The sequence below is a fragment of the Lacerta agilis genome, chromosome 13 (assembly GCF_009819535.1).
Source record: "Lacerta agilis isolate rLacAgi1 chromosome 13, rLacAgi1.pri, whole genome shotgun sequence".
NCBI lineage: Eukaryota > Metazoa > Chordata > Lepidosauria > Squamata > Lacertidae > Lacerta > Lacerta agilis.
The window spans coordinates 46,391,596-46,404,282 of NC_046324.1; the positions used below are offsets into that span (position 1 = coordinate 46,391,596).

The following is a 12,687-nucleotide window of genomic DNA, read 5'->3' on the forward strand; positions in this document are numbered from 1 at the left end:
CTGCCTTGTCCAGAATAGGTCCTATGACGGGACTTCCAAGGGAGGCCCATTCTGTAAAGCAGTGTTGGTTGTGGTAGGGTTGTTGCACTGGGGACACATGTTCCCGTAATCTGGGGCGTTGGCCAGACTTGCTGTTGACTCTTGTTCAGCTCAGTTTCCTTAGGTCATAGGTTTCCCAAACTTGGGTCTCCTGCTGCGGTTGGACTACGATTCCCATCATCCCAGACCACTGGTCCTGCTTGCTAAGGATGATGGGAGTTGGACCCCAAGTTCAGGAAACCCTGCTTTAGGTCATAGGTCTTGGAAGTGGTGGGTCGCGAGGCTATACCAGGCGGGTTGCGGCAACGTTGTTGATGCCACAATGGGTTGTAGCTAAGGCTGACCAGACCAAAAGGGCCTCCCCACAGCTTCTCCCGTTGAACTCACGCCTGCCTCCTCTCCGTCTTTCCCCCCATTTTCGCCTGCCTCCCCACAGCTTCTCCCGTTAAACTCCCGCCTGCCTCCCCACAGCTTCTCCCGTTGAACTCACGCCTGCCTCCTCTCCGTCTTCCCCCCAGTTTTTACCTGCCTCCCAACAACTTCTCCTGTTGAACTCCCGCCTGCCTCCTCTCCACCTTTCCCCCGTTTTCTACTGCCTCCCCACAGCTTCTCCTGTTGAATCCCCGCCTGCCTGCCTTCTCTCCCAGCGAAGAGGCTCCATGGTCTTCCTCCCTCATAAATGGCTCTTCCGTCAAAACTGCTGGCTCTGCCCCCCATGCACACGACCAATGAAATTACTGTGTGCTGCTTTTGCGTCCAGTAGATGAGGCTGTTTTGCCAAAAATCAAGTTTTTACCTGTCGCAGGCGTGACATTTATGTAATATTTTTACATAATTACGCTCCTGGATTGGAACGCAACGTTGTGTCAAAATTTCAATTGGTCACAGACTTTCTGAGATTTGAGGTATTGAACAAACGAACATTTACATCTTTATTTATATAGATGAAATGAAACCTACAGGCAAGATGGAAAATAATGTTTGTTTTTGTATACTTCCACTTTATTCATCTCCTACTATTTCTAATTGCAAAGTCCTTGATCAGATCCTCAAAACTAATCCTATATGACACACCTGCTTCTATACTTAGCAAAGATAAGACATCCAGCGGGACCTTCGAGTCCGAAGTTCAGAGGCAAGGCAGGTGCATACGAAGATCAGTCCGTTTTAGAGTTGAATTGGTTCACCTCACCAGGGAAGGGCATTCCATAAACTGGGAGCCACTGCTAAGAAGACCCTGTCTCAGGCAGCACACCGAAGTTGCTCACCCTGGGGCCTTCTAGATGCAAAGCAGCTGCTCCACCATGTCCTTGAGAGCCAGTGTGGTGTAGTGGCTAAGAGCGGTATACTTGTAATCTGGTGAACCGGGTTCGTGTCTCCACTCCTCCACATGCAGTTGCTGGGTGACCTTGGGCTACTCACACTTCTCTGAAGTCTCTCAGCCCCACTCACCTCACAGAGTATTTGTTGTGGGGGAGGAAGGGAAAGGAGAATGTTAGCCGCTTTGAGACTCCTTTGGGTAGTGATAAAGCGGGATATCAAATCCAAACTACTCTTCTTCTTCTTCTTCTTCTTCTTCTTCTTCTTCTTCTTCTTCTTCTTCTTCTTCTTCTTCTTCTTCTTCTTCTTCCTTGTAGCCTCTTTGCGCTCCATCCTTTACAAGGCTTGTCCGTTCTCTCCCTCATTTCCTCTTCAGGGAGATTTTGCTCAGGCCTCCCAGAACTTATGGACGGCATTGAAAGCCCTCGGCCGCCCGCTCCCGACCTCCAACCTGGACCTGACCTGCAGCCTGTTATGGAACTTGATCCGCCACGTCCTTCAGCGGCTCTGGGTGGGGCGTTGGCTGGCGGGAAGGGCTGGAGGCTTCTTCCGCGACCGGGAGCTCAAGGCTGATGTGCAGAAAAGCGCTTGTGACGCGGCCCTGGTGTACCACAGACTCCATCAGCTGCACATGACAGGTAGGCTTCGAGCAGAGATCTCCAACCTTTTTGTTTTTGTTTTTAAGTTTTATTGATTATATACGTTAATTTACATCCATACATAGTCTTGGTAGCTGTACATCCTTAAATATTGAACCAATAGTTATTAATTTACACTTTTATATGTACATCTTCTTAATCAAAAGTATATCAGAATATTAATCCAATGAACTAAGTCATAAAAAGTCACAAAATAAAACAAAAGCAGACTTCCTGTCATTTCCCGATGTAAGTTACTATTACAACTTTGAATGTACATATATATCTTACCTTACTCTTACTATAATTTCTAGTACAGTCGTACCTCGGGTTATGTACGCTCTGGGTTAGGTACTTTTTGGGTTACGAACGCCGGTAACCCGGAAGCGCAACCCGGAGCGCGTGCAACGCTCGGATGCGCAGAAGCGTTCTACTCAGTTCGCACATGCGCAGATGCATTCGCGCATATGCAAACCGCTACTTCTGGATTTTTCACGCGTTTGTTCGGGTCGCGTGCTTTTCGGGTTACGAACTGTAACCTGGAACCAATTACGTACGCAACCCGGGGTACCACTGTACTTTCTTACAACATATTGTGCCGTATTTCCTTGTTTAATAATATATAATTTACACAAGAGTCATTCAAATGCTGCCATAGACATTATGTCGCTGTTATATTTTTGTAGGTAATTCTTGAACATATCCCATTTTTGTGTGAATGGTTGTTTTGTATTTCCCCTTAATCTTATCTGTCAATTGAGCCAATTCCGCATAGTCTAATAACTTCTTCTGCCATTCCCTTACTGTTGGTACTTTCCCCCCTTTCCAATACAATTTAGTTAACAACCTGGTAGCTAGGTCTTCAACCCTTTTGGGTCCACGGCTCCTTGGTTGAAAACCACGACACCTTTGACTAAGGGGTTCGCCTCCTCCTCCTTCTCCTCTTCCCACAGGGAAGCACGTGGCCGGCCACCTCTCGGCAATCAACATGGCGCTGAGTGCCGTGAACCTGGCCGAGTGCGCAGGCAACGCCATCTCCGTGGCGACGCTGGCCGAGGTCTACGTGGCAGCGGCGCTGCGTGTGAAGACCAGCCTCCATCGCTGTTGTCACTTCCTGGCGGTAAGGCCGTGCGATGTGGGGGCTCAGGATGTTACCTCGGCTCTTCCGTTGGGGCTAAGCTCACCATCGGGTGTAGGGAACTTTGGGCTCTCCAGATGTCGCCAAACCACAGCTCCCGTCATGGCTGCCCATTGGCCATGCTTTCTGAGGGTGAGGGGGATTGTAGTCCAGAGGCACCTGGAGGGCCAAATTATTATTATTATTATTATTATTATTATTATTATTATTATTATTATTATTTATTACTACTATTATTACTATTTTTCTAGAAAAGAAAAAAGCTTACTGCATTCTCTTTGAATGGTAATGGCACTAAGCTGAGAGGTGCCAGAATTGAGTTCAAGCAAATTCCAGCTGAAAAAAGCCCTATTATTATTATTATTATTATTATTATTAAATTTATATATAGCCCTTCATTGCAATATATCAGGGCATTCCGCAGAATAAAATACAAGATAAAACCACAAGCAAATAATTAAAACCAAAACAACAGGCACATTTAAAAGGCTGTAGAATATTAATCAGCCAGAGGCCTGGTTGAAGCGGAACGTTTTTGCTTGGCTACTAAAAATATACAGTGGTGCCCCACTAGACGAATGCCTCGCTAGACGAAAAACTCGCTAGACGAACGGCATTCGTCTAGCGGAAGCTGCCCCGCAAGACGAAAAAGTCTATGGGGCTGCCTCGCAAGATGAATTTTTTTTTTCGTCTAGCGAAAACCGCTGTTTGCATTGGTGCTTCGCTAGACGAAAAAATTGCTAGACGAAAATACTCGCAGAACGAATTATTTTCGTCTAGCGAGGCACCACTGTATAATGAAGGCACCAGGCGAACCTCCCTAGGGAGAGCATTCCACAAACGGGGAGCCACTGCAGAAAAGGCCTGTTCTCTTGCGTTGCCACCATAGAGGAGGCACATGAAGAAGGGCCTCAAAAGATTGATTGATCGAATTTACTTGGATGCAACTTTTCCACAAGCAGCGATGCCCAAAGCAGCATGCAGCAAAGATTCAAAATATGTTATTGTTTTGTTCTTTTCGCAAACCACTTTGAGGGGTTTTTCTTTTTTAACAGTCAAATGGCATATAAATTTAACGGGGGAATTTTTAATTTTTTTAAAAAAATAAGGCTTGCAAATAGCCACTGGCCACCTTGCAAGTGGTAAGCGCAGAATGCTGGTGTTCTCCTATGGGAGGCATGTCCAAAGTCCGTATCAGGGGCCTAATCCGGCCCCGTTGGTCAATTTAATCTGGCCCCCGTGTCAGTATATGTCCTGAAAAAAAAGCTCAACAACTTCGGCCGGCCCCCATGCTTCTTCACTTCATCAAATCTGGCCCTCTTTGAAAAACAGTTTGGGCACCCCTGTCGGGGTCACACACCCCCAGGGCTTCCCTAATTGGCTTTCCTTTCCCTTTTGTGGCACAGCGCTTCTTCCTCAGCAGCGCCCGGCAGGTGCTGCTGTCCCACAGTGGGACTGTCCCGCCTGCCCTCCAGTGGCTGTGCCATCCTGTGGGTCACCGTTTCTTCGTGGACGGAGACTGGGCTGTGAAGAGCTGCCCTCGGGAGAGCATCTACAGCTCCACCAGCAATCCAGGTACCGAGAAATCAGCCAGTATGATGCGAGAGGGTGGAGCCCTGGACTTGGGGAGCAGCAGGGAAACCTGGGTTCAAATCCCTGCTTTGCTGAGAAGCTCACGGGTGACTTTCTCTCAGCCTAACCTTCCTCACAAGGTTGTTGTGAGGATCAAATGGGCAGCAGCCCATGACAGACAGGAATCATGGAGTCATAGAGTTGGAAAGGGCTCTGAGGTCCATCTAGTCCAACCCCCTGCAATGCAGGAATCTCAGCTAGGCCCAATGACCCATCGGCAGTATAAATTTGAAGCAGTGCCATTTAATCAGCCAAGGCTTCCCGCAAAGAATCCTGGGAGCCGTAGTTTCTTAAGGGTGCTGAGAGTTGTTAGGAGGCCCTTATTCCTCTTGCAGAGCTACAACTCCCAGAGTTCCCTATAAGGAAGACGGATTGATTGTTTAGCCAGAATTGTAGTTCTGATAGATAGTAATCTGCCTGCTTCACAATCTGTCTCCAGTTCCTTCCAGATGGACTCCCCAACTCCTGTCAGCCCTAACCATTGGCTGTGCTGCCTGGCCCTGATGGGAGTTGTAGTCCAACGACTTCCAGAGGGCGCCATGTTTGCCAAGGGCTTCATAGGAAAGGGTTGTCCTTCAATCTATTGGTTTCCCCCATTGGACCAAGAGGGTATTTTGTGGTGTGCTGTCAGGTGGTTGGCTGGCATCCCTCTGTCTTGAGAGACGATGGAGGAGTTCACCTTTGTGAATGATGTCAAACTGTTGGAGAGTCACGGCGCCTGCTGTGGCTGTAGAGACCGATACGGGAGAGACATGTTTTGTTGCAGCTGAAGCAGATGAAGGCTGTTGACCCCATCAGAAAAGGATGTTCTTTTCCCCCTCTCCCCCCTTCGCAGCGGACCCCCTGGCTCAAGTGACCCAGCTTTTCCGCGAGCATTTGCTGGAGAAAGCCCTTTCCTGTGTCTCTAGGCTAGAGAGTGAGGCACCTGCCAGCCACGACGAGGGGTAAGAGAGGACCGGATTTCGGGTCTGGAAGCCCCTGTACATGTTGCTGTCTCCCACCTTGGCTCCAACCAGTTCTGGTACCCCCCACATTTATAGATGCTGAGTGAGAACATTTAAATGGTGTGTTTGTACTGATTCTCCTTGTTCCAGATTTGGCCCAATCCCCCTTCAAACTGCCCTGGAGAGGGGATTCCCACCCCCCTCACTTGCTCCCACATTATCCCTTCCTATCCCCTTGGAACGCAGGGAGCTGCCTTATTCTGAATCCGACCACCGGACCACCCAGTATTTGCCTGCACTGACTGGCAGCAGCTTTGAAGGGTTTCAGCCTTTTCCCAGCCCAATCCTGGAGATGCCAGACATTGAACCCAGAACCTTTTGTGCCCTGAGCCACAGCTAAGGGCAGCTGCACCCATAATTTCCCACTGGGCATGCCGACAGGTTTTATCATCCCCACCGAGAAACGATAGGTGAGGTCTGCGACAGTACTCTTCCCAGCTGTGATTCCTAGCATACTGCCTCCAACAGGGGAGGGAGAACCTAGTTCTTGTGGCTTGTAGAGCCTTATATTCCACTAAGCAGAGGTCAAGTGGGATCCTGCCTGCTTCCGGCCATTCGCAGCTGGTTCCCCAAGGTGACCTTGGGTTATTTCCCCCCCTCTTGGGAGGAAGGGGGCTGTGGGTGCTTGAAGATGTGTGGGTGGAAGAGACGTTGATAGAGAATAACTGGTGAGTTCAGTTTTGCGACTCAAGTGTTGGAAGGGTCTGTTGTTGATGGGGAAACCCCACAACTGGGTGGTGGGTTTGGGGTGCTGCTGATTTCAAATGGAATTGGTATTTGCAAAAAAAAATGTCAAGGGGGAACTCAGTTTTCTTTTGCCCCTGGAGGAATGCTGCATCGTGATGCAAAAGCTTCTTGCAGACAAAATGTGCAGGGGGGGGGAATCCCACCTTCCTCCTTCCTCCTAAATTACACAGGCCCCAGACTCTAAAGGAATATTTAGGACCGAATTCTACTGGACACACCATTGATGCAGTCAGGACTTGTGTAAATGGGTTTCTGGAGGAAATGGGAGACACTTGTCTGGTGTAAGTTCCAAACTGGATTTTGATGGGGCCTTGGAGAGGGTCTGGTCCCGATCTTTGGTGCTTGGGCAAGCTTTCAGTTTAATGTTTGTTTGTTTGTTTGTTTAAAGTCATCCAATCGCATTAATTGTTTTGTGGCTCGTTTTGGGCCCTTGGAAGCCCAGGATTGGGGTATTGGGGAGGGGACTTTTTGCTGCCCCCTCCCCAACTAGAAGCCCAAACCAGGTTAAATTGTTGGAAATCGGAGCTCTGGCACCATCGTTTGTACCAAAACTCATCCTGGTTTCCTCTGTTTCGCTGCAGGGAATTTTCCGACGCTCTGGAGTACTTGCATTTCCTCAACAGCTGTGCAGATGCCGTTCCCAGCCCAACGCCGTCCCTCAGCACCAGTCTGGATGCTGCCACAGGTGGGGATCAACAAACCAAGAGTTTCCCTAGGCGGGATGGGCCTGGAAGGGAACTGGAGACTTGCGGGACAGGGAGGAGAAGGGAACCAGAGGTTTATGCAGTTAAATAGAGGCTGGAGGACACTTTTGCTGCTGCCAGGGATGTGGTCTTTCTGTGCAAATCAGGGCATTTTGCAGCGGGCGATTTGCATCAGAACATTTTCTGATTTCCTAGGGCACAGGTAGGCAGCCTCTCCCAGAGCAAGGGCAACTCTTCCTTCCGGCGGCTGCATGCGGGTGTGGGCGGGGCCTGAGGCTAAAGTGGGCGGAGCAATGAATGCATTTTATTTATTTATTTATTGCAGCAGGGTTGTTTCTACACACACACTCACTCACTTAACGCCCCTCTTTGTACATCTGGGCAATCAAGAGGCAGGATAAAAGGCCACGTTCCAGCCAGGCAAAAAAGTGTGGGGGGCGAATGGGGCCAGCAATGGCCGTGTCCTGGGGAGAGGGCTGAGGGCTAGATGGAGGATGCGGGGCTGGAGGTTTCCAGAGACTGATCTAATTTAGTGTGCATATTCTAGTTAAGTATTCAGTAAGCAAAGGTTGCAAAAGTACCCCACTTTAATTCTGCCCCCCTCCAAATTCACCAGAAGTGAAATATATGACCGGGGCAGAAATAAAACACACTGAATGTGGTTTAAGGCTGCATTCATACCATACATTGAAAGTACCGTGATACTGCTTTAAACCGTCATTGCACCCCTGCAAAGAATCCTGGGGGTTGTAGTTTGCTAAGAGTTAATCAATCCTTCTTCCCAGGGAGTTGGGAACTGTAGCTCTGGGAGGGAAATAGGGACCTCCTAGCGACTCTCAGCACCCTTAACAAACTACAACTCCCAGGGTTCTTTTAAAAGTGGAATCGTAGCGTTTTAAATGCATGGTGCGGACGTGGCCTCAATGTTACACCACGCCAAATCTTTGTTGGGAGTTCAAGCCACGCAGCGAAGGAGAATTGGGTCGCCTGACCCCATGGAGATGTCCAGTGATTGGCAGCTGGGTATCTCCACCCCTCCCATCCAAGGGGTTGGGGGGAAAGCTAAGGATCTGGTCCTCTGAGCCTGCAAACCCCCCCCCCCAGCTTGCCGTAAGAGGTTCAATGTTTTTGGCAGGATCCGCCTGACGCCATGTCCCTCTCCCTCCTCTAGGCACCGACCCCATTGCTCACTGGTGGGCATCTGTGGTTGCCATGGCGATCCATGGGCTGCAAGGGGATGACGAGGCTGTGGAGCGCCTGTACCCGCTGGTGGAATCGATGCCAAGGGCCCTCCAGGCCTCTGAGTAAGTGGGGTGGGGAAATACATTGAGGTGTTGTTGTTTATACCCTACCTTTTCCTCCATGGAGCTTAGGGTGGCTCAGAGGTCTCCTTGTCCCCATTCTGTCCTAACAACAACCCCTGTGAGGTAGCTTCCCTATGAGAGAGAGGGGGAAACCAGGTCAACATCATACAATCATAGAGAGAGCTGGAAGGCACCCAAGGGTCATCTAGTCCAACCCCCTGCAATGCAGGAATTTCGACTAAAGCATCCATGACAGATGGCCACCCAACCTCTGCTTAAAAACCTCCAAGGAAGGAGAGTCCACCACCTCCCGAGGGAGACCGTTCTCCTGTCAAACAGCTCTTACTGTCAGAAAGTTCTTCCTGATGTTTAGTCGGAATCTCCTTTCTTGGAACTTGAAGCCATTGGTTCGAGTCCTACCCTCCAGAGCAGGAGAAAACAAGCTTGCTTCCTCTTCCATGTGACAGCCCTTTAGATATTTTAAGATGGCTATCATATTTCCTCTAAGTCTCCTCTTTTCTAGGCTAAACACACCCAGCTCCCTCAACTGTTCATCATAAGGCTTGGTTTCCAGACCCTTGGTCATCTTGGTTGCCCTCCTCTGCACACGTTCCAGCTTGTCACTATCCTTCTTAAATTGTGGCCAAGTGGGGATTTGAACCCTGGTCTCCCAGGCTCCAGCCTGACACCCTAACCACTATGCCAGACTGGCCAAAGACAGCAAAATCCTGCTTTAAGGAGCTTTAAGGAGTGTGATGGCAGCCAGTCTGGTCAGCGACATCGGCAGGGGGCCGAGTGTCACCTCCTCCTAAAACAAACGAAGAAGAATCAAAATTGTGCAAAGCTGGGTTTTGCAACCCTCTGTGACGCCTCCACTGGCTACAGAGAACCTCCAAGTTCAGGAGAAGTCTACCTCTAGTACCGGTTGCTGCTCTGACGTTCTTAAGCTCCGTCTTGGAGCTTGCTCAGCTAACTTCTCTCATTTCAGTCATTTTCAGAATGCATTGCTCCACAGTCACAGGGGCTAGGAACCTGAATTTAATCAAACAAACCCTGAGCTATATTATTATTATTATTATTATTATTATTGGAAACTGGATTCTGTGGCCAAAGGCAGACCTTGCAGCTTTCCCAGAGCTCTTCAGCCCACACAGAACTCTGCTGATATGGGGACGGGCGGGCGGGCGGTTTCCCCCCTCCCCTGAAATGATGGGTTGGCAATTTAGCTTGCTCCTCCTTTCCTCGCTGCAGGAATCCTCTTCCTCGTGCGGCACTGTACACCTTGAAGGCTGCGCGGGTGCTGATGGGCAAGCTCGATTGCAGCCTGGGCCAGTGCGACAGAGCCGGCGACTACTTGCGAGACAGCTTGGCGGGGAACACGCCCCCCAGTGCCATCGACAGAGTGAGTTGCGGTGGGGCGGAGCCAAGCGGGAGGCCGGGGTGGTGCTTAAAGGGGTGGGTGGAGCTAATATTTACTTACATGCCCCTGGAGGCGGAGCCTGTTGCTGTACCGGGGAGGGGGGGTAACTGCCCAGATCCAGAGGCTGGGATTCTGAACGAGGCTTTGGCACAAGGCTAGGGGGTGGAGTTTAGTTTTCCTGGAGCAGGCATCCCCAAACTCGGCCTTCCAAATGTTTTGGGACTACAACTCCCATCATCCCTGACCACAGGTCCTGTTAGCTAGGGATGATGGGAATTGTAGTCCCAAAACATCTGGAGGGCCGAGTTTGGGGGTGCCTGGCCTGGAGCTTCCGATTCGTCCTGGAGCTAAAGTGCTCCGAATGGAGCCTCAAGTTGTGTCAGCGGCTCCCGGCTGGTTGCCCAGGAAAGTTTAAAGACAAGGAAAAATATCTTTCAGTCCTTTTTGATTTCAGCCTTTATAGACAGAGGCTATAGAACCCAGCCTCTTGGATAATGGCGTTGTCCCGAGTGAATTTCCACCCCCCATCTCTCCCACTTCCTCAATCGTCATCATCTCTACGGGTGCTGCTAATTGCCCTCTGTCTTTGAGCTCTTTGCTCTCCTACTTTCAAGGCTCGCCGGGTTCTGGGAGATGGAGAGTCTGGAAGGCTTTCTAATGACGTGTCAGCCGGGTGTTGCTCTGACTCTCCCATGATTTCCCAACTTTCCCCCTCCTCTGCCTCTGAGCTGCGACCGCCCTCAAACCCCTGTTGTGAATCTGTACTGTCTTCCTCTTCCTCCTCCCTGGAAGGGTCAGGATGGGCAGGTGGTCTCCACCACTCCTCCTCCTCTGCCCAGTCCCTGACATCTTGTGGCTGAAGAGGAACAATGTCTCCCCCCCCCCATTAGTTGGGCACCCTCCTTTCTTCAGGCTCAATCCACTTCTTGGGCACCCTTCCTCCCTGCTCTTCAATTCCAAAAATTCTGTAACTAAGAAAGAGTACTTGAGTTTTCTTTTCCTCCTCCCTCCTCCTTCCCTTTCCTTTAGTGCTGTGTCTTTTTGAGTGTAAGCCTGGAGGGCAGGGACTCTCTTCTGGTCACCGACATTTGCAAGCTGCCCTGGGAGCCTTTGTGTGTCTGAAGAGCAGGATTTGTTCATTTTGAACAAATGAACACCTTTGGGTACAGTGGGTGAGGTACCAGGGTGATGTAGGTGGTCCAGCAACCCTTTAGCTCCTGCCCTCTGGGTGGAGTTTAGAATCAGGGAATGTGCTAGGTGGGGAATGGGTTCTGCTTTGAAGACAAATGAGTCTTAAGGGGGACGGTGTGGGTGGTCTGCACCATGAGCAGTTGTCTATCTTGGGTTTTTTTTATCTGTGGGGTAAAGGGACTTTCTTAGCACAAGGGCCCATTCCCTTGTGATGAACCTCCCAGGGGCCACATGCTGAGGCAGTCGGGGGCCAGAGGCAAAGAGGGGAGCAGCAGCAGATGCAGCATGCCATAGTTTTCCGTGTATAAGTTGAGCTTATTTTATTAAGAAATTTTGCCAAAAAATAATATAAAATCAGGGGCGTTTTATACTAGGGTAGTGGAGAGGTGGGACAGGTGATTGGCAGCTGCCGCGAGCTGGAGATTGCCAGTGCCGTTTTTGTGGATGATTGGTTGGTGTGGCAAGGTCTGCTGGCTATTGGCGTGCGATTGGTGATGTCTTTCGGCGAGTGTGCAGACGATTGGGGGGGGGTTCGTCAATACGCATGCGATTGTGCGATTGGCTGTGGCGATCCTGTGGGTGAGCCATTTTCGGCAACCCCCACTCCAAAAAAAGCTCAACAAGTCTGGGCGCTCCCCTTCGAAAACAAGCTCAGCAACTGTGGGCAATCCTCCTGAAGAAAAGCTCAAAAACTATTGGCAATCTCCCCCCCCCCCCCAAAGCTCAACATCTCTGGGCAATCTCCCCCCCACCTTTTCTCAATTAGGAGTCCCAAAAAAAGACAGGGCGTCTTATACAAGGGGACATGTTATACATGGAAAAATACCGTCTCTTTGTACCCATAGACTGCATTCCAGCCACACACAAAATTCTACTTGCTCATCTCTCCATCCCAGCAATTAAGGAGCCGTTAGTACAGCCCAGGCAGAAGTCCACAGGGAGGGCGCAGAGCAGGGTCAATGAGGGCTTCTGAGGGCCTTGACAGGGGCATGTGGTCTGTGGAGGGTCCAAGGGCTGGAGAGCAAGGTTCAAAGGGCCACATTTGGCCCCTGGTCCTGAAGTTCCCCACCTCTCTCTCTCTCTCTCTCTCTCTCTCTCTCTCCAAACATCCTGGTCTCGTTTCTGAGGACAACCTTTCCCCACCTCTGGCGGCTGCGGAAACCGGGAGGCTGTGCAGAGGCGGGGGGGGGGGCGTTGTGGTGGTGTCGGGGGTGCATTGTAGTTGCATTGCATGTGCAGCCAAAGTGTGCAATGCCCCTCCAGTGCAGCCCTGAGGCCGCTTCTCTCGGCGGAGGGTCGTGGCAGCAGCCCAGGGCTTGCGAGAAGAGGCAGGAGCGGGAGGTTGATCAGGGAAGACCTTTGGCTGTCAACAGACTGGTTGGACGCAGAGGAGCGGTGGGAGGAACCAGCTGGGGAAACCCTCAAGGGAAGAAGGCTTGGAGCCCCGGGGATTGGCGGTGGAACGACGAGGAGTGGTCAAAGGGAGAAGACTGGGAAGAGGAGGTGTGGGAAGCTGAAGAGGTAACAGGGCTTAGTGAGCGGGGGGAGTC

The 12,687-nt window shown here is 50.6% G+C and overlaps 1 protein-coding gene across 3 annotated transcripts in view; it reads left to right on the plus strand.

The window, feature by feature from the left end:
• The window catches only part of SREBF1 (sterol regulatory element binding transcription factor 1), a 42,119-nt gene that overhangs the window by 24,786 nt on the left and 4,646 nt on the right, over positions 1-12,687 (plus strand). For all 3 annotated transcript variants that reach the window (XM_033166869.1, XM_033166868.1, XM_033166871.1), the window contains exons 10-16: positions 1,736-1,997; positions 2,951-3,117; positions 4,542-4,710; positions 5,603-5,711; positions 7,100-7,203; positions 8,394-8,526; positions 9,778-9,928. In XM_033166869.1, the coding sequence (XP_033022760.1) occupies positions 1,736-1,997; positions 2,951-3,117; positions 4,542-4,710; positions 5,603-5,711; positions 7,100-7,203; positions 8,394-8,526; positions 9,778-9,928 (1,095 nt within the window). The remainder of the gene's footprint in view (positions 1-1,735; positions 1,998-2,950; positions 3,118-4,541; positions 4,711-5,602; positions 5,712-7,099; positions 7,204-8,393; positions 8,527-9,777; positions 9,929-12,687) is intronic.